Below are 27605 nucleotides of genomic sequence, written 5' to 3' on the forward strand. Positions count from 1 at the left end.
TCATCGTTCTGTTCCAATTATTTCCGGTCGTATATTTCACACGCACCGGAATATTCCAGTTCTGCTAGACCTCAATCAAATTCAATCGAAATAAAACACCAACAATAAAATAACACTCAGATAATCAATCCTATGGCCTATCGTGCCACCGCCAGGCAGCGGTAGAGATCAACAAATTTAAACAAATTGAAAACCTAAATTGTGTTTGACATTTAATGTAGATCAACTGAGAAGGGTATGGATTCACTGGAATTGTTTGTAGAACCTTAGGTGACTATTATTAACAAAACTGGTCGGTAGTGGTGTGATGGTTCTAGGCACTAGAATTAGAAGAAAAGGTGTGCTTAAACAGCTCGAAATTGTTGGTTCTGTTCTCTTGATATGTCAACAGGAAGCGAATGAGTGGTAAGAACAAGCGGTTGGGTAAATGGTGGCAATAAATCATTCATCATGATTTTTTTAATGATAGTTGATAGATGATGTTGGAACCGTCTCGAGATTGTTGGTGCAGTTTGATATCTGCTCAGGGGTTGGGCCACACTAAAATGGAAATTGGAACAGAGAAACCTATCATACATTGGTACCAGTTGTGGCACTACTTCAAACAAACTTTATAAGCCATAAGTAGTGCCCCTATTAGTTTTTCAGTTTTCAGTTTTTTTTTAAGTTAATGTCAAAGCCATGTCAAAAATAGGATAATTTTTTTTAGTAATCATTTTAACTTAAAGAGAATGTTGTGTACGATATTATTTGCTTGAGCATAAATGATGGATTCTCACACGCTCCCCGGAAGATAGTTTCTCGCGTACGACTTGCAGTAAGTCGCAAAATGCGACTTCGCCCTCAGCCGCAGTGAAGCGGATGAAGCTTGGAGAGGACGATGACAGCGTTCAAGTCAAACTACTTAGCCAGAATCTATGGAAATAATCTGCAAACGGAGAAAGGCGAATACTACACGCAGGATAAGCCCAGTGACCAACTCTTCAAGGTCGTCATCCGTGGGCTTCTGCTGCACAATGGTCCCAAAGCCGTATTTAGGAAGACAAAATTTTGTGCGCCAAAACCATCACTTTTTGTGCATCTGCTTCTGTCTGCTCACTGAGTGAGCGCACAACGTTCCCATCATCAAGCGTAGCTAGGAGGTTGTATGAGCTTGAGCATGGTTGACCGCCCACGGTTGCTACTCTGTTATTGCCAGATCAGCTGTAATTACACTGAGAACCAATAGGCGATGCTTGGGACTAGAATTCATCCTCAATGTGTAAAAACTGGAGATCTCGCCGGCCGCGCTCGAACGCAGGTCAAGAACGTAATGGGTAGGAATGTGTTGACGTGACACTCGCTTTGATGGAAGCTGAGGAGTCCTCTGCACTTCAACGAGGAATCACTGGGATGTTGAGTAAGAGGGTTGGGTTTGCAGCAGGGTTCGATTTGGTAAACGATAAGTTGGATTGATGTCTGAACGATCATATAACGCAAACGAACTCATTTTAATCATCGGCTTGCTGCTATAACCATGTATTAACACATGAAACTCATGATGTTCCGATTTAAGCGGTGCTGGTGGTGTAGTGGTAAGCGTGATTGACTCTCACCCCAGCAGGCCTGGGTTCAATCCCAGTCGGCACCACCGGGATGTTCTGAGGCATAACAGCTCTGATCAGGGAAGTAAATCCGTTGGTCCCCGGTTCATGAGTTGATGGGTCGATAGGTAGGGTCTAGGTGTGGTAGCTGCCTCTCTGACGTCGGTAGCATTGGTGCTCAGCATGGAAAACAAGATCGACGGAAAACAAATCAAGGAAAAAAAAAATGTTCCGAGTTGATTTTGATGAAATCTGGAACTTTTCTTTGAATACCACTCATAATAGTTTGTATACTCTGTTAGCTAACCTGAGCGGCCGTTTTGTTCCACCATATCTACATATCTGTCGCATCCCAAGTCACCTTTCCACTCTTCTTCAACTGCTGTTTGACAATTGAACAATATTTCTCAATTTGGCGGAATTGAGGCCAGTTGGGTGGATTGAAGTCTTTTTAGAAGAAATCTACCCCGTTGTCTCGATACCACTATAGAACTTCTCTGCTGTAGCTGCCCAATCGAGAACAATCCTTTTTTTTGGATCAATTTGGAGTCCCAAACAACTGTGCAAAATTTGGGGACGATTGTTTGTAACTCGGCTTTCCACATTGCATTTAAAATTTGTATGGAATTTGTATGAATTAAACACCGAAAATCCCTTTTTCTGTCAACACTGCCGGTGAACCAATGGGAGTCAGATTCCAAACTGAAACATTTTCGGAGTTTCTTATCTTGCCGATTTGGTATGTTCAAATGAATTATTCAAAAACAATTGCTCTATCTCATATGTGTAGTTGGAGATGGGGGGTTATAATATACCCCGCCCCCTCACTCATATCAATAGAAGTAAAGTTTCAATCTGAAATGACTTCGGAGCTTATTATCTTATCGGTCTTATTGGTATGTTCAGATGAATTATTCAAAAACATTTGCTCAATCTCATAAGCGTTACTCTATAAGTAGTTTTAAAACGAAAATTGTTGTAGTGTAAATATTTAATATCCACTTTTCCGTTCGTTCGTTGACTTCAAAATCGAAGACAATAAGCTCTTTAAGTTTGTAGCAGCAGCCACAGACGTGTTGGACTACCGCTACGAATGGAAATCATGTCTACCGGAAGGATTGAGGAAATCGGTATTAAATGAAGAACATAACGATTCTCTCCATCCGGGGTACGAAAAAACGTTTCAGAAAATTAAAACTCGGTACTACTGGCCGAAGATGGCAGTAGAGACAAAACGATTTGTGCAGGCTTGCGAAGTTTGTAAGCAGTGCAAACCCTCAACAGTCTCATCAAATCACCAGATGGAAAAGCAAAAACTGACAGATCGCCCATTCCAGATCCTGGCCTTTGGATTTTATCCAAAATCTTCCACGGAGTAAAAATGGGAACATCCAATTATTAGTCCTGATGGACCTCTTTTCTAAGTGGACAATGCTCATTCCGATACGGAAAATAGAGGCTAAGGCAGTCTGTAGAATTGTGGAGGATCAGTGGTTCAGGCGATATGGAACTCCAGAGGTGATTATCAGCGACAACGCGACTACGTTCACTGGTAAGGACTTCCAGGCCTTAGTGAAGAAGAGAGGGATTCGTCACTGGCCAAATACAAGGCATCACAGCCAAGCAAATCCAGTCGAACGAACAAACCGGACCATCAACGCATGCCTACGTACCTACATGCAACCGGATCAGCGAGTGTGGGACACTAGGATATCCGAGGTAGAGGAAATGATCAACACGACGTTACATTCCTCCACAGGCTATTCTCCATCCCGTATCCTATATGGGCATGAGAAGGTAGTGAAGGGTGAGGAGCATCGTCTGGAGAGGGGTGAACTTTCCATCGAAGCGAGGAACAAGTATAGGAAGGAAGTTGGAGGAAATTTCTTGGAAGTGGTTAAGAACAATCTCCAGAAAAGTGACAACAAGCATAGGAAAGTGTACAACTTACGGTTCAAGAAGTTTGCACCAGCTTATGAGGTCGGCCAGAAGGTTTACAAACGGAATTTCCGTCAATCGTCCGCTGTTGAGCACTACAATGCGAAATATGGGCCATTGTTCACTCCATGTACGATAGTGGCTAAGCGAGGTAGCAGCTGGTACGAGTTAGCAAATGAACAAGGGAAAAATTTGGGAGTTTTTTCAGCCAGTGATATCCGTCCGGGCAACGAGACTCCACGTCGTCCTTCTGGCTGATTCCTAAAAATAATTGTAATTTCTGTCTCGTCTTAAATTGCGACTAAATCAGAAACAACTTACCGTACTAACACGTGTAACATTAAGACACGTGTAAAAATCCTTAGGTCATCAATAGAGTCCAAAGGCTACATTAGTTTCGTTTTTGTGTGATGTCCAGTTTTGCCTGTTATTGATAGGAGATATATGGTTTCGTCATGTGAGAGCGTCATCAACATCATCGTAAGTAATAGGTAATCGTCGATTTTGTTGTGATTCCGATTCGTGAAGTCGTCTCGCAATGTAAATAGTACTCGTGAGTGTTCATTTACGTCTTCACCAGAGAGGATGAATTTTATGGCACCTTAGGGTCTGTTCATAAACTACGTAGACAGTTTTTTTGGGATTCTTGACCCCCCCCCCTCCCCCTGCGTAGACAATTGTCCATACAAAAAATTTAAAATTTGTATGGGCTGTGGATAATTCTCAACCCCCCCCCCCCCCCTAAACTGTCTACGTAGTTTATGAACAGCCCCTTATTATCAACGTCATCTCAGCAGTCAGGTGGGACCAAGACGGTTTTATGACAGGTGGGCAGGAACTCACGGTCTCCCAGTGTTGGTGAGTTCTTTGCCGTTAATGTTCACGAAAAGTTCACTATTTTGCTATACAGAAATTCAAAACAAAAATTTTTATCTGTGGATTTGAACAGTTGTTGACCTGTTTCATACTACCGGAAGGTGTATGCTGGTCACAAATGCCGTGCCAAACTGATTTCCTACTCAATTAATCAATCTTTGATGTGAAATTCGCTAATAAACACGAGGCGCATTTCTTATAGCAAACATGCCATAACAAAATGGGCATGGTTCATTTTAGTAAACAAACTAACACTTTTTCCGACTGTGGCACTTATGTATTAGGCGCCGAGCGGTGGGACCATCGCTGATGAAGATGGGATGCTGAAAAAGAGAAAGAATACTACCCAAAATATGAGTTCTTTTTACTTAATATTGACTTCAGCCTCTCACTTGCACTCGTTATTGTTGTCAAAAAAGGAACGAGAGATTCGACCCAACGATATAGTTCAGCCCAATAAGTTACTTTTGAGTAAATTGCATATTCTCAAATTTACGTGAATTAAACTTAATTTTGGGTAGAATATACTTAAGAGCAGGTAATTTTTTTGCTGGTGTTAAATGGAAACTACTATATGCGATTTACTCAAATTTGGGTTATTGGGCTGAACCCCAGAATTGAGGGAAAAGTACTTAATTTTGGGTAGTTTTTCGTCTCCGTGCGATAATTCCAGTCCGGATAGAAAAGGAAACGATAGGCTTTTGTTAGTGCACAAACAAAAGCCAAAAGCATAGAAGAAGGCTAGTGCCTCTCAGTAGCAGAGATGGCAATGAGTTAGGGTCGAGATGGAGAAACATTTACCTAGAATAGATTGCGACTTACCTGAATACATAATTAGATGACATGATACCACGAAATATGATTGTTGCTAGGGTTATTCCCTCATACCAGGTGGCCAACTGATGAATAAACCTAGAAAGAAACTGTTTCGTCAGCCTAACATAGTAAGGAACGGAAATAAATTCACTCATCTTTTAATCAAGATTATCACCAACTACATTAATAGCAATAACCCCAGAAAACGTAGCACCTCACAGCTTCACTGTATCCACTACACATCAGGAATACGGTACGCGCGCGATCAAAGACGTAGGTAAACTGAATCTTCTTCTGCTATAGTAGACCCGAGAACCCGAAAACCGAAAACACGAATAAAGTTGTTAAACGGCTTAAAAAAAGGAAGTAGTAGATCCTGATAAGTGATAACAGACTCACATGTACACTAAACAAAATCACTCCTGGTATATTATGGCAAATTTTAATTGAAATTTAGCTTTTAGTTGCTCATGATTTTAATGTGTTAATGTAATGGGCTAAAACAGGTATTGAAATTTTAACTGCTACGCGAAATTGTAATTATTCAAACGTTGGTTATTTGAAAATTTTACCGGTAAATATCTAATTGTTTGTACTGAGTGTTAGCTAGTTTCTAGGTGAAATAAATGTTAACTTTTAGTTAATCATTTGTTTCGCCCAGGTGCGGGATAGTGTAACCGACTGTTACAAATTGTTAGTATTTTTTATCTGTGCTTTTATTTTGTGTAGAATCACGTCTCTAGAGTTAAGTGGTGTTGGATTAAATTTAGGGTTAGCAGTAGGGCTAGTAAATGTTAGTAAATATGTACCTATGGTCTATTAAAAATGTGATAGGTTAGTAGAATTTGAATTTTATACAAAATAAGTGGGGTGAATCGCATGCAAGCCAGTGGGTACAACAACTAAACGATAGAAGAGTAGACCAGCAGGCGAAGTGGGTCAAAATTTACAAAGGTGGTGATAACAAACCCCTCCCCCCCAACCTCACAGACAGCAACAAAGAAGCTACAACGGAGAATAAGGAGGAGCGCCATTGCTCATAAAGTCAATATCAGACGCGTAAATTTACGTTCCTATTATTTTTTCAATATCCCGGCTTCTCGCACAAACTACGGCACTAATGAGCCATTGTTGTTGTTGTTGTTGTTGTTGTTGTTGTTGTTGTTGTTGTTGTTGTTGTTGTTGTTGTTGTTGTTGTTGTTGTTGTTGTTGTTGTTGTTGTTGTTGTTGTTGTTGTTGTTGTTGTTGTTGTTGTTGTTGTTGTTGTTGTTGTTGTTGTTGTTGTTGTTGTTGTTGTTGTTGTTGTTGTTGTTGTTGTTGTTGTTGTTGTTGTTGTTGTTGTTGTTGTTGTTGTTGTTGTTGTTGTTGTTGTTGTTGTTGTTGTTGTTGTTGTTGTTGTTGTTGTTGTTGTTGTTGTTGTTGTTGTTGTTGTTGTTGTTGTTGTTGTTGTTGTTGTTGTTGTTGTTGTTGTTGTTGTTGTTGTTGTTGTTGTTGTTGTTGTTGTTGTTGTTGTTGTTGTTGTTGTTGTTGTTGTTGTTGTTGTTGTTGTTGTTGTTGTTGTTGTTGTTGTTGTTGTTGTTGTTGTTGTTGTTGTTGTTGTTGTTGTTGTTGTTGTTGTTGTTGTTGTTGTTGTTGTTGTTGTTGTTGTTGTTGTTGTTGTTGTTGTTGTTGTTGTTGTTGTTGTTGTTGTTGTTGTTGTTGTTGTTGTTGTTGTTGTTGTTGTTGTTGTTGTTGTTGTAACACCTTGTTCTTTTAAAGAATTTTCACATAAATTGGTACTTGACCAGTACGGCATGACAGGTCCTTGAAATCGGATTAGCCGGTTTCAGTTGTTGAAAACGGATTTTATCGAACATCATTCCTAATCTTGTTAGGCAACTCACTAGGTAAGCCACCTTCAATCTGATCGATCCCTCTTGTTCGTTGCGCACATCTTCGTCTTGTCCCAGTCGGATCACTACAAAGAACCATTTTCAGTAGGTCGTTATCCGACATTATTACAATGTGCCCAGCCCACCGTAGCCGCCAGATTTTTGCATTCGATCTACATTTCTTATCTTACAAACCTTCTGCAATGATACTTAATGATTCACTTCTTTTCTACAGTGATTCAACAACTTCCGAGCTAAATCCAATCTTTTCAAAATTGGTTTAAAATTTTTAGAAGTGAGACCAAATCAGAAACGATTCAGGAAATTCCTAACTGAGGTGATACTTTTCAAAGCGGATTCAAAACTGAGTCTGAACTTTTTTGAAGTGAGTTCAAACTTTCGATTAAGTCATCAATATTTTCTAACTGAGTCTAAACTTTTCTGTTATGTTATTCAATCCTTTTTAAAGTTGTCAAAACATTCCTAAAGTGATTCAACATATTCCAAATCCAATCTTTAAAGAATTGGTTTCGCATTTTCTGAAGTGAGGCAACATTAGCTGATTAATCCTTTTCCTAAATGAATCCAAGGTTTCCTGCATTGATTCTACTTTTTCCGAACTGAAACCAAACTAGTTAGAACGGGTTTGATATTTTCCTAAGTGAGCTCCAGATTTTTGTTAACAGCTTTGGCATTTGGCAAGGACACAATCTTGCTTAGTGAAAGTGTAGAAAGTTTTCCGAAGTGAACCGACAATTTTTTGAGCTTAAATTTTCCAAATGGTATCCAACCTTTTCTGAAGTAGTTCAAAACCTTCCTAAGGGAGTCCACCTAACTTTTAACGTAGATTCCGCTCCCTTAGATCCATTCCTCGTTCTTGTGAGATTCACATCCTTTGAAAATTAGGCTGATATTTTAAAGAATGGACCTTCTTGCGCTCATACCTGATGGTAGATTTTTTTTTAAAAGCAAGCACAATTGTTGAGAAAACTGGGTGTACATCCACAAAAGTACGTATTTTTTTTAGAAATTCGGGTTTCTTGATCAGCCAAGTTGGATTTTGGCTCCGTCCTTTGAAAAACAGGCTTGTAAATATGTTATGGAATAGACCTTTGTGAGTTCATACGAGATGGTAGATTTTTTTGTAGCCAGGTTGATTTCGGTTCAATCTTTTGAAATTTGTGCTTGGATTTTGTAGAATGGAACTTGCTGAATACCGGAAGGACGAACCTGGTTAATATTCACAAAAGAAGGTATTTTCATAGAAAATTAATTTTTCTGCTTTTCCAAACTGAATTTTGGCTTCTATCCTTGAAAAATAGGCTTGTATTTTAATAGAAGTTGCTGAATCTATACATGAGGGTTGAATTTCTTCAATTTTTGAGAATACCGAGTTTAAATTCACATAAGTACGTATTTTCATAAAAACTTTGATTTTCTGTTCTGCCAATTTCAGCTCTGATCTTTAAAAATAGACTTGAATTTTATAAAATGGACTTTGCTGAATTCATTCCTGATGGTAAATTTTTTGAAGCATGCACAATTTTTTAGAAAACTGGGTTTGAATTCTCAAATGTACGTATTTTTATAGAAATTTGGGTTTCTTGTTCAGCCAAGTTGAATTTCGGCTCCTTCCTTTGAAAAATAGGAGTGGATTTTACCGAATTGCTGAATCCATCCGTATTTTCATAGAAATTTGGTTTTTCGGTTCTGCCAAATTGCATTTTGGCTCATATCTTTGAAAAATAGGCTTGTATTTTTTTAGAATGGACCTAGCTGAATCCATACGTGAAGGTTGAACCGGGTTTGTAATTCGAAAAGGTTTATTTTGGTTTTCCTTTTCTGCTAAGTTGAATTTTGATACTGTCCTTTGAAAGTTATGGTTAGATTTAATAGAATTGACCTTGCTGAATTCATATGTGATGATTATACCCACACCCAAAGCCAGGTTTAAATTGACAAAACTACGTATTTTTGTTAAAATTTGGTTTTATGTTCAGCCAAGATGGATTTTGGCTCCTTTCTTTGAATATTACGCTTGGATTTTGTTAAATAGACCTTCCTGAATCTATATGTCTAGTTAGATTTTTTAAAGCTCGAACAATTGTTGAAAAAACTGAGTTATATTTGGAAAGGGAGGAAGTATCGAAAACAGTACGTTTTTTTCATAAGAACTGTTACGTTTCTGGTATTCCGCTTGATGGTTTATCCTGAATTTATCAATACCCAAAAATCAATTGCTTTGATCCTATTCATCTACATTATTACCAATGTTCTTCCTTGAAAGGATACAAAAACTTATGCGCGAAATGTCTTGTTGATAACTCGAGTGTTACACATAATAAAGTCAACAACCTAAGTTTCCAATCGCAAGTCCTATTTCGTCGCTGGGGTCGTTGCCGTTGGTCTCGGTTCGTATTTCTCTGTTGCTGATTTTCCGTTGCAATGCTTTTTTACGGCTGGCTCGCAGGGCCTGACACCAACCCCCTAACTTTCCGGAGGACCAGGGTGCACAGTTGTGCTTAGAGTCCTTCACTGGCACTCGGACGTAGCTCAGCCGCCCCTAACATGGGGAACAGACGCTCAGGCTTGCCGAAGCAAACCCCCCCCCCCCCCTTCCATGTCAGCCTATGACCAAAGTTCCCACCGAGGTTGGCTACCCGATCTTCCCTAAGGTTGCTCACAGCTCCCAGCCGGTACCACGGGGAGGTAGGGATAGGAATTACTGGGAAGAGGCTAGTGATCTCAATGGGATCTGTATTGCGCATTACCCAGCATTTACCGACCCTATTCATCTACATTATTACCAATGTTCTTCCTTGAAAGGATACAAAAACTTATGCGCGAAATATCTTTTTGATAACTCGAGTGTTACACATAATAAAGTCAACATTTGTTGCATTTGTGTCAAAAATCACGGCTTCAAAGAAGTAGGTATAAGGCTAAAGCGGAGGCTAAGAAAAAATGTTAGCGTTTAAAATATACGGTTTAGATATAATGTAAAAAGAATTTTAAATGTTTTATTTTTTAGTGAATCCAAAGGTGCCTCTTCATCGAAGAGCTAAACATAAACTTAAGTTAAGGGAACTTCTGATAAACTTAAATAATTATAATCAATAGATCCAATGGCAGTTTTGTAACATCAGTGTCACAAATGTTGTGCTGTTAAATCTTAAGCTCACGATAATGTGATAGAGATAACGATATTTTCATATAACTTTCACTGGCCACCTGCCCCCCTTAACGTGGGTTGATCACCTTTTCGTGGTACGTTATGGGATGTAAGATCTACCACCGATTCCTAGTCCTGACTACTTCAAACTAGGGGAACAGGATTTTTCAGTCATCCAAGGAACACATCTTAGTCCTTGTTACTTTTTATGCCTTGTTGATAGTGACAAGACTCGGCTTTGTCTACCGAGGATGATCTTGAAACAAGGAAAAAAATGAGTTAGTTGTCTTCATCTATGTGATTCCTAATCTTCTCTTCGTTGTTCCCTAGTTTGAAGTGGTTAAGACCCCTAGTCTTCTGATGCATGGTCATTATCAGTGTCATACCTTAATTTTGTTGCTAAGGAATCCAATTTTGACTGACAAAGGGGCGCGCCTTTGGAGGGTGTTTCAACACTCCGAAGGGTATAAATAACGGGACCTTACAATGCAAGAGTGGCAACTGTTAAAAAATCGAATACTTCATTATTTCTCAATAGTGATGGAGTAATACGACATGCACTAAACTAAGAACACGGGATATACCACAATAGATCAAATTACTGGTCGCAGTGGTGTTAGGTCCCGAACAGAGAAAAAAATCTCAATCACACACTTCGATCAGCGAAAAGCCAATCTCAAAAACTCTCAAAATCAAGAAATCCAGAACAATGATAACAAATCTATAAGAACGTTATACAACTGGAACAAACTTACCAAATCCAGCCACTTGATTGAGAAACGATATGCCCACCTCTAATTTGAACGAAGAACAGATAGGACTATCATCATCATAATAATTTGTCATATGACTTTTGAGCATTTCTGTTCCATTTCAATTCGAAAAACAAAAATAGCGGAAGAAATAATCTAGCTTGCCGATATCATTTTATAATTATTGCAAATGTCCTTTAACGCATCGCTTATTCGCTGAAAAATTTAACCCGTAATTTATCGCTTTACTCTCGGTTCGGCTGATTGAAACTATGTGACAATTTGCACAAGGTTGTATAAACAATTTACTACTAGTTAAGTATGATGGATATTTCGGCCAAAGGTTAATGAACAGCCAAACTGACATAACTGATCGCACCGGAATCGATTTTTGGAAAGTTGTTGCTGCGGCGTATATCTATGTGCGGTGATGAACAAAGGTAGCAGAACGCAACTATCATGTACTATACCCAATACATTAAATTGAACTGGTGCACCGAAAATTGAAGGACTCACCCACGAAAAATTTAAGCAGATTGTATTTATCGCTTCTTCCTAACATTTTGATTGATTGTATGATTGTTAGGTGATCGACTGGTCGATTTTAACACTATAAATACTTTGCCACAAATTCGAAACGGTATCATTGTTTCAGTCAACGTCTTGCAGTGTCAACCGCAGCAATTCTAATCAAAATGTTTAAGGTAAGTGATCGAAAAATGTTTTAAAGTATAATGAACTAATTTAATTGCTACCCCAGTTCGCAGTCCTGATCGCTTCCTTGGCTTACGCCAGCGCCGGAACGGAACATTCCGTGCCCTATGCCACTCCAGCGGCTGCCCACTACTTGTCTGCTCCAGCCGTGAGCTACAACACCTTCACCCGTCATCAATACGCCGCTCCAGCTCATCATGGATACGCTCACGCTGCTCCCGTCCTGGCTGCCCCTAACCACGTATATACCACCACTCCATTCACTCGCACGTATGGCACTCCAGCTCTCTCGTATGGCCACAGCTACGCTCCATCTCTGTCGCACGACAACTATGGGTATTCTTCATATGCTGACCCACTCAGCACCAAAACACTTGCCGTTGCCCAGCCTCAGCTATACCACCAAAACACCTATGCCACTCATGCCGTTGCTGCTCCAGTCCTGGCTACCCATGGCTTCAACTATGCCCCAGTTTCTGCTGGTGCCCATCTCCTTGGCTACAACAACCATCACGGCCAATACGCTTATTAAAGCCGCTCATGTTATTTTGTTAGAGGACTACACAGCAAAAAAAATATTTTGATATCACGTCAAAGTGGATGCACTACAATCATGTCGAAAATATGGTGTAATATTACTTGCTAAAAAGGACAAAATTATCATTAATACAATGCATGAACTGACATTACGCTGCTTTCGCTGCATTTGTTTATTTATGTGGTCATAAAAATTACATGAAATTTTCGACATGATTGTAGTGCATCCACTTTGATGTGATATCAAAATTAATTTTTTGCTGTGTATATGCACCTGTTGATATGACCAGTACACACTACGAAAAAGACATGTAAATTTCAGTGCCCTGAGACCGACACATGCAAGCGGCCCTTTTGACATAAGAATCAGTTGAAAAGGACGAGAAAATCAATTCAATCAAACGCACTTTTCGTCGAGTTGCATATGTTTCAGTTTCAGGACACTTAATTTTACATGCCATGTTTGTTTACGTTCCATGATTCACGGCAAAGTTGAATTACGTCTCGTGTAAAAATAATAATTTCTAAGTGTGTAGAATTGAATAAACGATATACACAAAAATGTTTCACATTTAATATGTTTTACAAATTAATATGTAAATGGCTGTCTATAAACTATGTTACTTGAAGGAAATGGGGAGTGGGTTGGCGAGTGTCTATAGTTCATACAAATTAAAAGATATTATGAACGATTGCCTAGGGACTGTTTATAAACCACATAGATATTTTTGAGAGGTTATAGACTCCCTACAACCTCTCAAAAAATGTCTATGTAGTTTATAAACAGTCCCTGACAACAGTAATAGGCTATGTCAAAGTTCATCTATCAACTTCACTGACTTTGAAGTCTATAAAGGCTTACTATGAAAATTAACGGTGATTTAATTTGAAATGTAATTGAATAAATGCTAACGTAATTCAGTATCGCACAGAATTTTCAAACAGATAAGATGCAAATAATAATTACATTACATCCAATTTAGTATTGGATCTATTTTTTTTTATAATTTTACCGTAATGGTTTAAACTTAAATGAAACACCATGTAATCTAATGCAGCACATTCAAATTTCCATCTTAAAAACTATAATTTTACATGTTCTTAACGTAAACGCATCATGTCTTTGGCTTGCGGCGTTTGACGTTTGTCAGCAAAGTATCATGGCGACCAGTTGGAAAGTTGCACGCATTAAAAAACAGTTCTGCTCTTGATTCGAAATAGCTGTGTCAGATTATGGTCTATTTTTATGGAATCTAGCTAAGTTGTTATCAGCTAACTCGTGAGTGTTCCGAATGACGGGAAAATGACGAAGCCTCATCGCAACCATCCAGAAACGAGTATAGAAACAACTGCTCTTCGAGAGATCCGTCTCCATCAGAAATCGACTGTGTTGCTGATCCGTTTGCTGTTCCTGCATTTGGAACGTGATATTGTTCAAGTTTACAAACCCAGATCTGCTCCTTAAAATCTCGACCGTGATGCAGAAGTCAATGAGGATTATTTGTCAGGTTTGATCGATTCCACTAATTTGTGTGTCATCCACATCCGTGCCAAACACGGCACCGTCATTTACAAGAATTTATTCGACGAGAGCTTGCCTAGAAAGTGTTATTGTGAATCTTATTGGAAACAAAGTTAGTGAATAAATTTAAACAATTAATAGTGCCCTTTAACTTGTATTAATTCCAAATGATTCGAAAAAACAAAATCTCAAAATGATTTTATTTCTAACCTTCATAATAAGAGCAACATTACATGGAGGTTTAATTTTACAGAAAAGACATGTAAATTCAATGGTGACATGTAATTTTAAAATCTCATGTAAAAATATATGATTTATCATGTGGTCTTTTTGTTACATCCCAGCAGATAGAAAATTACACGTTTCGTTCGTACTGTGTAAAAGTAAACTGGTACCGTAAAACGGGGTATCTTTGATAATGCGGGTAACTTTGATAGTATAATATAAAGATTAAATTTACTCGCTGCGCTTTTTCTAAATTAGAAATATTGGTTCCACATTGTAGCTTAGGGTATTTCCGTTGATATCGTATATAGTTTTTATATAGTATGTGTTACATATTTTACAAACATATTAAGAAACTATTTTCGTATTTTTCGCATGTTTGAAAAAGCACTCAAACCATTACTTATGAAATATATTTCCGATATAGTCATCACAAATTCAATGTTGTAATCTTATTGCCTATGATGTTTTCTGATTATATACTCAATCAAAGTTTCATATTTAAAGAACTAAAATGTTTAAGTTTCACGCATTTTCTTCTACATTCATCAAGCATTATCAAAGAAACCCCAAATCAAAATACTGATGTTCGGTCACAAAGCTAAAAATATAGTGCAAATGCTTTAATTTCCGTTAAACAAATTACTAACGAAGTAGCTCTTGGATCCTCAGTACTTGTTTTAAAAATATAAAATTTGAAAAATATTCATTGCTCATATATTTAGAATATACTTTAAAAAATTATCAATGTTACCCCGTTTTACGGTACGCACAAAAAGACCTGTAATTTGCGATTCAATAAGTTTAAAAAGTCCATTAATGGTTGCTTTACAGTACTTTTATTAAAACTTCAAATTTACAGCATTAGATGGTTACATTTCTCCAGGTCGAACGAAATCTCGAACCTTCATCTTGATGGAGCCTATCAGCACCCGCACAGTGGAAACGGATACGGAATCAGCACATTTCTTCCATTTTGCCCGCATTAGCTGAATGTCCTTGACTGCCCCGTCGCTTCGTCGAAATCGCTGCTCCGAAATTGCCCAGTATTTTTCGATTGGTTGAAATTCCGGGAAATTCAGAGGATTCATTAGCTAGGGGAAAACATAGATCTTTTATTTATTTATTTATTTATTTATTTATTACTTTGATATCTTCATCCGACAATTTGTTGTCTTAATGAATAATTCTTAGCATCAACATCAATTCATTCTTCTTAGCCTTGAGCGAAATTGAACAGAGTTTTCATTGAAGTCGAACAAATTATAAACATCGTTGAAATTGCGCATGACTGCACGTACTGGCTCGTTACCGTCGTAGTCCTGTCGCCAGCGTGGTAAGCGAAGAAATTCGGTATTCCTGAGTGCATAGCCGGGAATGTTAATGTCGATGAGAGCAAGAAGATTCGGTGCATCAAGTTCGGCGTTCAGTAGTTTCGCTACAAATACAGCTTTCGCGTTCTTCCTCCTTTGTTCCAGCGTTTCCAATCCCAGTAGTTGGCATCTATTCTCGTAGGGTGGCAGATTAACCGGGTCATTCCACGGTAAGTTGCGAAGAGCGTATCGCACAAATTTGCGCTGAACGGCCTCTATGCGATCGATCACGGTGATATGAAACGGATCCCATCTAATACAGCCTGTCTCGAGAATTGGACGAACAAGACTAACATACAGCGATTTCAATGTGTAAGGATCTTGAAACTCCTTTGTCACCTTTCCAATGAAACCAAGCTGCCGTCGTGCCTTCGCAATAACATCTTCGTGGTGGTTCCTGAACGTGAGACTTGAGTCCAATGTAATTCCAAGATCACGCACTGTCTGCACGCGTGATAGGGTGGTTCCGTCGATGACATATTCATATTGAAGGAAATTTTTCTTGCGGTGGAAGCTAATGACGTGGCATTTAGGTACGCTGAGGGTCATATTGTTGGCACGACACCACAATGCAAACTTGTCCAGTGCCTCCTGGAGTCGCAGACAGTCGTCTTCGTTTTCAACGATCACATAGATTTTTGTATCATCAGCATAAATAAAGTAACATCCATTTTCCAGAAGCACAGTTGCGTCATTGATGTACAGCGAAAATAGCAACGGTCCCAAGTTACTTCCTTGAGGTACACCGGAGGTATTGCGGAACCAGTCAGAAGTTGAAGATCCAATCTTTACTGCAAGAGTCCTGTTGCAGAGATATGATTCGAGCCATTGAACGAAATTGGCAGATGAGCCCATCTTGCGTAGTTTAGCCAGAAGAATGGAGTGGTTGACCCGGTCAAATGCAGCTTTCAAGTCAGTGTATATTGTATCCACTTGCTTTCCCTGCCCAATATTTCGAAGACAGATCGAAGTGAACTCAGTGACGTTTGTGGTTACACTTCTTCCGGGGAAAAACCCATGCTGATTCGTAGATATGTGACTTTTTGTTCTGTTGAACATATAGTTGGAGATGATAATTTCGAGCAATTTTGAACAAGCACAGAGGGACGTTATTCCACTCTTGTTGACAGCATAGCACTCCAGAACCACCTTGGAGTAATGGCAGCTGGCCAAAATATGAAATTGCCCTTATGCTTGCGGATGATCAGCCATACACGCTTTTCCAGGCATTCTTCGACGAATGGTTCCGTTTTCAGGCCACAACTGCTAATCGCTTGCCAAATCATGGTCTTCTTCGCGAACTTGTCGGTAGATAAGAACTTGAATCTACCCGGAACATCCCCACGTCCAGTCGCGATGTAAAACTTTTGACCGGGAAGCGCTTAAAATCGAGTTTGACGTATGTTTTGTCATTGATCAAAGTGCAACCCTTGTGTTTCGTCAAAACATGGTCGTACAAGATGAGCCTTATACGCTTATGGCCACGGAATTCTGCTTCATGTGCCGATTTGGATGTTTACTGGCTTTGTACGACGTGTATTCTTTCCTGGCAAGGATGTTCTGCGCCGGTTGAAAGTTGGCGTTGTAGCTTCTGGTCACATCTCGGATCGAAAGACTGGGGTTGGCTTTAACGCACCTCAACACCTTGCTGTGCAGCTGACGATCCCTGGTTCCAGTTTTTACTGAGGTCTGCTGATTTGTTTCCACACTCAGGGTTTCTTTGTAGGTTTTGAGCACTCGACAAACTGTTGTTTTCGGCATCTTCAGCACTTTAGCCAGCTTGGAACCGGATCACTCCACAATATTTTTGGAGGCATTCTTTATTATATATTTGGCCGTTGATGGTGCCGGTCGTTATGTACGGCTTGCTGAATTTGCCACACCCACAGATCGCCTGCCACACTAAGTTCTTCTTGGCAAATTTGAAGACCTTCTTCTTCCGGAACTTCTCCGGAACATTCAGGCGGAACTTGCCGATGAAAAACTCTAGGCCGGGGATCTGCTTGGGTACGCTTTAATGTACGTTTTGTCGACCATTACGATGCATTTCGGCTGCACCAACCACTCGTGGTACAGCTTCCTGGCGCGGGATTCGGCCACCGTATTCTGTTTATCGGTTCAGTTAGGCACCTTCCTTACCTTGAAGTCTTGAAGTTCAGCCCGCTGGACGAACCAGACGGAAAATGAAGAGCTTTGAGTGGGTTGGTTTATTTCCTTTAAATTCCGTTATAATTGCTTATCTTTTGACAGATACGCGTATTTCGTCTACTACTTGCAGACTTCATCAGTGCCAAGTACTCAACACCACTGAAGAATCCATCTTTAATCTACGAGTTAGATTTTGATAAGTTCTTTAGTGGGAATGACACTGATGAAGACTGCACATTGTAGTCGAAATACGTATCTGTCATGGATACCAAAATTAATTAAGTGGAATTAAATGGAAGATAAACCGTTTTGCTGTTTTAGAAAAATAATGTTAAATAACCCACAATATGGATATCTTAAGAATCAGGGTGACGTTTAGGGACCGGAAATTGATGTCTGATGCCATTTTGAAATCCAATATGGCGGCTTCCGGTTACAGGAAAACAGAAAAAAATACCGTTAAATACACAACAATATGGATATTTTTTGATAGCGGAGTGACCTGTGAGAACCGAGAATCCATGTCTGACGCCATTTAGAAATCCAAGATATTGACATCCGGTTACAGAAACACTGGGAAATACTGTCAAATACCCCACAATATGGGTTTTTTGGAATCGGGGTGACTTATTAGGACTGAAAACCCATGTATGACGCCATTTTGAAATTCAATATGGCGACTTCCACTTAAATATAGACATACAAATAATGTTAAATAGCCTACAATATGGGTATCTTAAGAATCGGGGTGACGTGGTGGTATTTGCCATTTTTTCTGTAACCGGAAGCCGCCATCTTGGATTTCAAAATGGCGTCGGAAATCGATATCCGGGCCCTATACGTCACTCCAATTCCAAAAATAACCATATTGTGGGGTATTTGGCAGAATTTCGAAGTTATTATATAACCGGAAGCCACCATCTTGGATTTCAAAATGGCGTCAGACATCGATTTCCGGTCCTTACACATCACTCCGATTCCAAAAATACCCATATTGTGAGGTATTTGGCAGAATTTTCAAGTTATTATGTTACCGGAAGCCACCATATTGGATTTCAAAATGGCATCAGATATTGATTTCCGGTCCCTACACGTCACCCTGATTCCAAAAATATCCATATTGTGGAGTATATGACAGAATTTCTAAGTTTTTATGCTACCGGAAGCCGCCATCTTGGATTTCAAAATGGCGTCAGACATTGATTTCCGGTCCCTACACATCACTCCGATTTCAAAAATACCCATATTGTGAGGTATTTGGCAGAATTTCCAAGTTATTATGTAACCGGAAGCCACCATCTTGGATTTCAAAATGGCGTCAGATATTGATTTCCGGTCCCTACACGTCACCCTGATTCCAAAAATACCCATATTGTGGGGTATATGACAGAATTTCCAAGTTTTTATGTAACCGGAAGCCACCATCTTGGATTTCAAAATGGCGTCAGACATTGATTTCCGGTCCGTACACGTCACTCCGATTCCAAAAATACCCATATTGTGGGGTATTTGACAGAATTTCGAAGTTATTATGTTACCGGAAGCCGCCATCTTGGATTTCAAAATGGCGACAGACATCGATTTCCGGTCCCTACACGTCACTCCAACAATACCCATATTGTGGGATATTTCACAGTATATCCCAGTTTCCCAAAATCACAAAAAGAAAACTCGATATTTGCGATTTACTTCGTAAAAAGAGGGACGTAAATTGAATACTGCGTAAAAAAAGACTTCGTAAACGGAGGTTTCAGTGTATAACATCCAAAGATTCCACAAATCTTAAAAACATTTTTTATAGCGAAGTGAGTGGAGTTAAAAAAAAAACAAGATAAGTATAAATATCATTATGTCGAATTAAAAAAGAACGATTTATGAAATCTTAATATTTATTCAACAACTCAAAATTTTCACATTACCAAAGACTAGAATGGAATCACCTTAGTAAGCATAGGCAATCTGAGGACTGTTGTACTTCATGAAGGAGCTGGTATAGCTGGTGGCATGAGCCGGGGCGTATGTCAGAGCCGAATTGGCCGTCAGCAGAGGGGCGGAGTGAGCGACGGCTGCTGGCTGGGCGATGGCAATGGTCTTGGTGGCCACTGCTGGAGCGTAGCTCCGGGCATAGGACAGAGCTGGAGCGTAGCTGCGGGCATATGACAGAGCTGGAGCAGCCGAGTAGGACAGGGCTGGAGCATGGCTGGGGGCGTATGACAGAGCTGGAGCAGCTGAGTAGGACAGGGCTGGAGCGTAGCTCAGAGCAGGGGCTGCAGCGTACGTGCGGGCAATTGGAGCAACATAAGTTTGGTGGGCGATCGGGGCAGCATAGGTCTGATGAGCGATCGGGGCAGCATAGGTCTGGTGGGCGATTGGGGCAGCATAGGTCTGATGAGCAATCGGAGCGGCATAGCTCTGGTAGGCAATTGGGGAGGCATAGGTCTGATGGGCAATCGGGGCGCTGTAGCTCAATTGACGAGCAGACTTCTCGTATCCGAAGCTTAAGGCTGGGCTCGAATAGGACAGAGCTGGGGCGTGGTAGGCCAATGGAGCACTCTGGTAGGTAGTCGGTTCCAGATATCCGGCACTGGCGACGGCCAAACAGGCAAACAGGACGGCGAGCTGATGATTAGGAATAATATTAGATACCTATTACAATTAATGATTGAAAATTTACCTTGAAAGCCATTTTTCAGTTATTTTGAGCTGGTTGATGTCGCACTGCAAAAGCTGAAGACACAATGATGCCTTTTCGATGCTCACTTCGAATATTTATACTATAAACTGCAAACGTGCACTAAGTCTTTTGAACTTTACTGGGAACCCAACGACGATAAGACTGCATCCCGGTTTTGACACTTTCCGGATGTCCTTGCGTACCGGCAATTATTCGCTTCTTACTCAGTGGCACACTCGAATTTTTACCGTTCATTTTAATTGCCGTTCGTTTTTGGATCAACTTTTCGGGAACAGACAAAATCAAGCATGACACTGATGCACCAAAATGCACACCATTGAATCAGATTGAATAAACTCAGATCGATGAAGGAATTAAAACTCAATCAAAGCACGGAGAAAATATCTTCCTATGTAGACCAACTGCTTCGCTTGAATTGTTTGACACTAAGGAAAACAACAAGCAAAGCAAGAAAGCAAAACAAAAACCAAAATAACTGCAAAGAGCTCGCTTGCAGTACGCGGCAGTTTGAAAGTTCAAGGTTGACACAGGCGGTCTTGTTGTCTTCTAGCTCGGTGAGTGTGGTGTGCATGTGGTATGAAAAGGATGTATGGGACTGAAATAAGCCAAGGCGACGATCTACTTTAGATTATGTATGGATCTGTTCTTGTTTATTTCTGCTTTGCTTGCGAGAATCAAGTAACTGATGCGTTGTCGAACGATGTGGGCAAATTATGCAATGCAGGTTCGTAGCTTAAAGTCAGTAACTGCATTGAAGTCTTCCTTCACTAGGTGTGACCGATTGGAGCACGTTCTGAATCGGATTAATCGGATTTGGAAAAACTGTATTTTAGCGAACGCGGATGCATGGTTGAGCGAACCAGAAGGTTTGGCTCGAGTTGACTTGTAATGAAATTCGCGATAAATAACGCAATTCTGCAAGGACATACGAAAAACTGTATCCATCCATTTTGTGAAGTGCTTCGTGATAGATTTGGACGATTTACTTTTTTTCGTATAAATATTGACGGTGAAAATCTGAACGGTATCATTGTGTCTTCAACTTCTGCAGTGCAAAAAACAACCAACTGAAACGCTAAAATGGCCTTCAAGGTGATAAATAACATCCTCTTACGAATTAAGAAATTATTTCTATAATATTGATTTCTATTCACCAGCTCGCCGTCCTGTTCGCCTGTCTGGCTTATGCTAGTGCTGGATATCTGGAACCAGCCAACACCTATCAGGCTGCACCATTGGCCTACAGCTCGTACCAGGCCCCAGCTTTGTCCTACTCAAGCCCAGCCTATAGCTACGGATACAACTCTGCTCGTCATCTGGCCTATAGCGCTCCAATTGCCCACCAGGCCTATGCTGCCCCAATTGCCCTCCAGGCCTATTCCGCTGCTCCAGCCCTATCCTACGCTCATAGCTACGCGCCAGCTCTAACCTACTCGGCTGCTCCAGCTCAGTCCTATGCTCACAGCTACAACTACGCTCCAGCTCTGTCCTATGCTCACAGTTATGCCCCAGCTCTGTCCTACTCGGCAGCTCCTGTTGCGTCCTATGCCGACAGCTACGCTCCAGCACTGTCCTACTCTGCTCCAGTGGCCACCAAGACCGTTGCCATCGCCCAGCCAGCTGCCATTGCTCACTCCGCCCCGCTGCTGACTGCCACCTACGCCCCATCTCATGCCTCCAGCTACACCAGCTCTTTCATGAAGTACAACAGTCCTAAGATCGCCTATGCTTACTAAAACCCTGAAGCCAAATTGTTCCGCTGAATAAATTTTAAGGTTCACGCAAGCACATGTGTATATTTACTTACCCCGTAGGAAGCAACCATCAGCCATCCGATAACCGCGTTTCATTCAATTAAACATGTTGTAATACCTTGCACCCTGCGGGCCTCCAGTCACCATCGGTCATCTTCGCAGGTGCCATTATAAATACCGCATAATTTGGCGATAAATATAATTTCGCTTTCGGTTTCGGTGCGAAATCTCCACACCAATCCGTGCCGCCAATTATTGCCGTTTGTTGAATGCGTGTGAAAAGTCATTAACCGTGGATATTTATGATCGCACATATATGCCGAAACCGGTTCACGACCGGTACCGTGGCGAATGTCCAATGAAGATGATACGCTCAATTTCCCACGGACCATTCCGGTGATGATTATCCATTTTGACCACAAACGAAGACGCACAGCTGTGAATATAGCGAGACCGACAGAAGCCGGGTGGCGTGTGTCAACAAGCATGTCAAAAATCTCGTCGTTTATTTAATAAATCGTCAGGCCGATCCTTCAGCTACCCATCCCACCCTCGCCTGAAACGAAAAAGATGCCCGATGTGATCTGCACCACTCGCTATGGGAGATGTCGAATGGTATCATCTTCGCTTGAAGTGGTGCCGCACTAATGATCCGGACACCGATGACTTGGACAGGCGAAGGAGTGAAGAACCCATAGACAATTTAAAATAATATCAATGATTTTTATTCTGGCTATGGCAGGAAATCACCGTCGCCAAAGTACAATGGTTTTTGTTAGCTTTGGATTCTTTTTATTTTTATTTTTATTTTGTTTCAAACGCTAATTTCGAAATCCATAGGCCTTTCTAGAGCTTTATACGAGGCCTTCACGACTACATTTTTTAGCACTTTAAAACCTATTTGGCATACATGTAATCAGAACCTAAGCGGTTATTTACGCCCCTTTCCGATATACAGTAATCCATTCATTTATGTGGTGGGTAGTACCGCCCACCCACCCTTATTTCTCCGCTCTCCTTCAACCAATTTAGCTGATTTTCTGTAGATAACTACACAGCAAAAAAAAAAAAGTAATGTAACGTTGTGCTTGAAGTTGACAAAGAGACTTATAAATGTTTATTAATTGCAAAAATAGTAAATGTAGGGTTTGATCGGTGCTCGATAGTTCCCGCGAATAATGTTTTAAGATGCTTCAGGGACCACATTGCGCATCTCGAAACAAAAAACTTTTTCATACAAGCATTCTAATCTAATCTAATCTAATCTGATACAAACGCAGCCAGTACGAGAAAGCATCCTGGAAAATGATTAGGTTAGATGAGGTCTAATCATTTTACTTCATCATTGATGATCATTGATGTTTACAGCATATCTGAGATATGATATAAACATCAATACGGCCAGGCCTACTGCGTTGTATTTGCCGCAAAGATGATTCTTGGAAATGAATGGGAATCTGCAGGGGTGGAAGGATGCGTGGAAATACCGTACCAAACGCTCCGAGTTATTATGTGTAGTTGTGTGTAATGTTTAAATATTTGTACAATATTGAAGAATCATAAAATAATGCAATGGAAGGATCTTACCGAACTTTCTCCTATGTTGGTAATGATTCGTTGCACGCACGCACGTACTCATTGTAATTGTAATTGTAATTGTAATTGTTCAGTGTATAGGCTGTGCCTTCCGCTAAGAAGGCTTATCTAGGGATCAACCCTCTAGTCTATACACCTACTGTCCTTCCCGTTGCACTCGTCAGCTCGTGCGATACTCTAGACACACATGGGTGGTCGTATCACCTTTTGATTATAAATGTCGATAATGCTGAAACTATATGAATGTTAGTGATCATCATTAGGTGTGTGCTGCAATGGAGTAGTAATTGAAGGAAATGAGGTTCTCATGTGGCTTATAGGTAATTCTTAAATAGGTAAATCATGCAAGCACACACCTTTTACAATTCTTATCCTACTTACCAGTTCCGTCCAGTATAAATTGGCTGTTTCCAAATGGCCTAATCCTTTCTGACTGCTTACTATCTTACGTTTTCTCGCTTTTTTTTTCCTTTTTCCTATTGAAAATCTGGCCGTGTTCCCATTTGTTCTCAGGTAGGCAGGGTTGCTGATTATCGCTTCGTACCACTCAAATTCGTTCAATGTTCCCAGAAGTAGTCAAAACAGATGCAACAAAGCATGTACTCTCGAATGAATCAAACGCTGTCAATGCGATGCGTCTCGGTGAGTGACCTGGGCGAGAGAAATTTTCGTGCTGTTCGTGCTATCTCCATTTCAGACTCGATTCGGCCCACTCATGAAAAGTCGAAGAAGAAGTTTCATTCGTTACCGTTCGTATCGTTCGTATCGCTCGTATCATGCGCTCCATTTGCATTTGTATCATTCGCATTATTCGTTCGCGCCGATAACGGACCATTGTAGTTAGTACTCGACACAGAAAATAAAAATCGCAATGAACCGAGGTGCTTTGAAACAAAAAATAAGGGACGTGGTGGAGTGTAGCTACGAGCAGGTTAATTTTGTTCCGGGGAACTTCAAGCGCCATATCATCTCGTGTCATAAAGATGTCGCCCACCGGTTGGATTTGATAGTGGAAGGCAGGGGAGGCGAGCAAAGTACGGCAAAGCGTCCTCGCCCGTCGTCGTCGTCGTCCGAAATTACCGCAGAAACTGATCGAAAACAAGTGCTTCTTGGAACGCTTCTGCTAGCTACGGAACATAACCTATAAATCAGGTTCCCCCAGTGGCAGGGTATGCAGATGCTCGCGGGTCCCTCATGGAAGGCTTGCGGTCTTACCATTAAAAGGAATACGTTACTGACTTACTTAGCTCGTGCTGCTGAAATAATGCGGAAACTCATGTCCGATCTGTTCCGGAACAAACTCGTATGTCTGAAAGTTGATTCAGCTACGCGTCAAGGGAAATCGATATTTGGAATCAACTTAACTCTAGCGGATGATGACGGAAATATTCAGATTTTTCATCTTGGTAAATATGTTTTTTATCTAGTTCGTTTATTTGTAAATATCATGACTTCAGAATTTGAACCCAGACCCATTGGGGTGTTAGAAAGCAGTCACGCTTACCACTACACCACCGGCTAATGCATAAGATATGAATAACGAACAAATCTAGAACGGGGCTTGAACATATAACATTTTCTAAGACTGATCATGATTAATATAATATAGTATGAATAATGCGAATTGTATTAAGAAAAGACGATCCCAAAAGAAAGTTCCCTAGCAATAAAACTATTACTCTGTGCTAATATGAGTTATTTCAAAATGGGCATCCATACTCAGAAACTATACCCGACCTCAACAAACTGTACCGAAATCAGAACAGCTGAACTACTCGGTAAGATTTTGGCCTTTCTATTCAATTGTATTAAGCTATCTCACAGAGACCAGACGTCCAAGTTCGATCAGAAACTTGTGTAAAGTTAAGTGGAAACGTTGCCGTTACGTAGCGCTAGCATCTCCTGATTTCCTCTATAAATTTATCACTTTCGACCAATTTGGCGCTAGTATCGATAAATGCCACTTGGCGCTACCAGCATTTAGTGTCTAGTGTAAGTTTTGCAACGCCAGCGCCATCATGTTGTAAAAGAGGGTTTTTAAGTGGGGAAGTCGCCGTTAGTGGCGCTTAAGTCGAATAGGAATCTTTACACAAGTTTTTAGAGAAATTTTGGAGCCTCAACGTCTGTTTTCTGTGGCTATCTTATATCGAGCTCTTTTCAATAATTACAACATGTGAATAATGCAGAACAAGTTTAAAATTGTAGAGCCAAATTGGTCAAACTACAAACGAACAGCTCAGCCACTCTGAACCCTTTTCCAATATGGTACATTCTCTCACTATAAACCTGTAATTTCTGTAGGGGATGGCAGGGTAGGGATTGTGAATATAAGGTTTGCAGATGGAACAAGTTCCAGAGAAGTCGGAAGGAACTGTTAGATCAAAATACTAAAATGAAATGGTTAAATTTATTTAATATTTTAGAAGTTCACAATTGATTTTCCTTTAGCTTAAATCATCCCATGGGATGAACTCACAAATTTCCACAATTTAAAAGAAAACAATTTTCCTTGCATTTTGATACTTCTACATAAAGTTTTCATCGGGGTCTTGAACATAAAAAGTTGTCGTCTATATTTTTCATACACTAGGATTGAACGAAAAGTGGTCGATGGGCAACGGGTTGACTCACCGGGCAATTTTGCTAGACGAGCTTCGAGTTTACATGTACCGGGACGGGCTTCTCTTCCTTTTTCTTCCTTCAAAGATATTTCATTAACAAGATATCCCACAAAAAAAAAGATATTTCATTAACAAGATATCCCACAAATCAATTCCTCGAACAAGGCAATGGATACACCACCCTTATGTGATCGCAGTGCCATCTCGTGAGTGCACATTGAAACTGTTGGGAGTCCCCCGCCAACTTTACCACCAGGGCTCAATAAATGACAGGTGTCAGTATGACATATGCCAGCGTGGACGTTGATGATCAGCCGAGGGAAGAGGATGATCGATGTCATCATCATTATATTGCGATAGCAAGATTCTCACTTCGTTATGATTGCATCCATTTTCAATCATTACCACGTTATACGCATCAGAAAAGCTTGAGAAAACAATAATAAATGCAGATACGTCCCTTCGAAAAAGTAATCGAGAATTGATGATTTATGAAGCTGTTGCTCAACATAATAGAAGTTGCATAAAAGTATACATGGAAGAAAAGCATGTTTCCTTAAATTTAAGCACATAATCCCAGTGCAATTAATTTTTATCATCTATTAGACTGTTCTAGATAAGCTAATGAAATGGATTACTGCTAAAATCTAAGCCCACTGGGCCCTAGAAGGGTTCCGTGATAAATTGCCTTTAATTCACAAGCTCATTTTTGAAATCTACATTACTATATTGAAAACGTACTTGTAGCTGTCGACACACTGATTTTTGGTACTTCCGATCGTTGGATCGTCTGATGTTTACAAAGTAAATTCGAATTCGCCCAAATGCAAACATTCCGTTCCTCAGAGAGATACATGAGCAAGGATTTATGCACCATTCACATTTCATCCCAATGAATAGTCAATGCACGAACTTGGCCAACCGAGACCAGGTGCTTCTGCTTATGAAGATGGTGATGCTGATTATACCGATCAGATGCCTCCACTCTGCTACCATTTAATTATGCATGCAATACAGGGGTGGCCCCTGACCTAGCGCCACTAGCTCTGCTCGTCTGCTCACACACCAATCTTCGCTTTTATTGAGATATATGTCGTTTTGAATTGGCTACCATGTTATTATCAGCTTGATGATCCTTAATGAGACACTTTTATGACTTTAATAACATCGAAATTGGTCGTCTTGAGTGAATATTTTATCACTCAGACGGATGAGATGAGTAGCCGATTATTGTAATCAAAATCTATTAACGAGGGACGCTTCTTCACAAGATTTATTGAACGAGAATCATTGCATGTGTACCGACTCTCGACAAGCTTAAGGAAAGCAGCAGCACCATCATCTCTTTCGCAATCCTGTTTTTTTGCAAATCTGTAGGTTACAGCTGTGTGTAGGTTCCGATCTTAAGGTCA

General features: G+C 40.3%; 3 protein-coding genes across 3 annotated transcripts; 2 read left to right on the forward strand and 1 right to left on the reverse strand.

Annotated features, from left to right (window-relative positions):
* The first annotated feature begins 11703 nt into the window (after window positions 1-11703).
* Window positions 11704-12254, forward strand: LOC135704506 (cuticle protein 16.5-like). Its single transcript, XM_065225987.1, has 2 exons — window positions 11704-11712; window positions 11769-12254. Exons 1-2 carry the CDS (start codon window positions 11704-11706, stop codon window positions 12252-12254), a joined length of 495 nt encoding a protein of 164 aa, XP_065082059.1.
* A 7146-nt stretch (window positions 12255-19400) lies between these two features.
* Window positions 19401-20298, reverse strand: LOC135704467 (cuticle protein 16.5-like). Its single transcript, XM_065225943.1, has 2 exons — window positions 20202-20298; window positions 19401-20146 (listed from the first exon to the last, which is right to left on the reverse strand). Exons 1-2 carry the CDS (start codon window positions 20211-20213, stop codon window positions 19469-19471), a joined length of 690 nt encoding a protein of 229 aa, XP_065082015.1. The 5' UTR covers window positions 20214-20298; the 3' UTR covers window positions 19401-19468.
* A 906-nt stretch (window positions 20299-21204) lies between these two features.
* LOC135704493 (cuticle protein 16.5-like) lies at window positions 21205-22007 on the forward strand. Its single transcript, XM_065225979.1, has 2 exons — window positions 21205-21314; window positions 21380-22007. Exons 1-2 carry the CDS (start codon window positions 21303-21305, stop codon window positions 21956-21958), a joined length of 591 nt encoding a protein of 196 aa, XP_065082051.1. The 5' UTR covers window positions 21205-21302; the 3' UTR covers window positions 21959-22007.
* Window positions 22008-27605: the final 5598 nt, after the last annotated feature.

This window comes from Ochlerotatus camptorhynchus, unplaced genomic scaffold, assembly GCF_037179485.1.
Source record: "Ochlerotatus camptorhynchus isolate MF236.1 unplaced genomic scaffold, CSIRO-AGI_Acam_v1.1 ptg000242l, whole genome shotgun sequence".
Lineage (NCBI taxonomy): Eukaryota > Metazoa > Arthropoda > Insecta > Diptera > Culicidae > Ochlerotatus > Ochlerotatus camptorhynchus.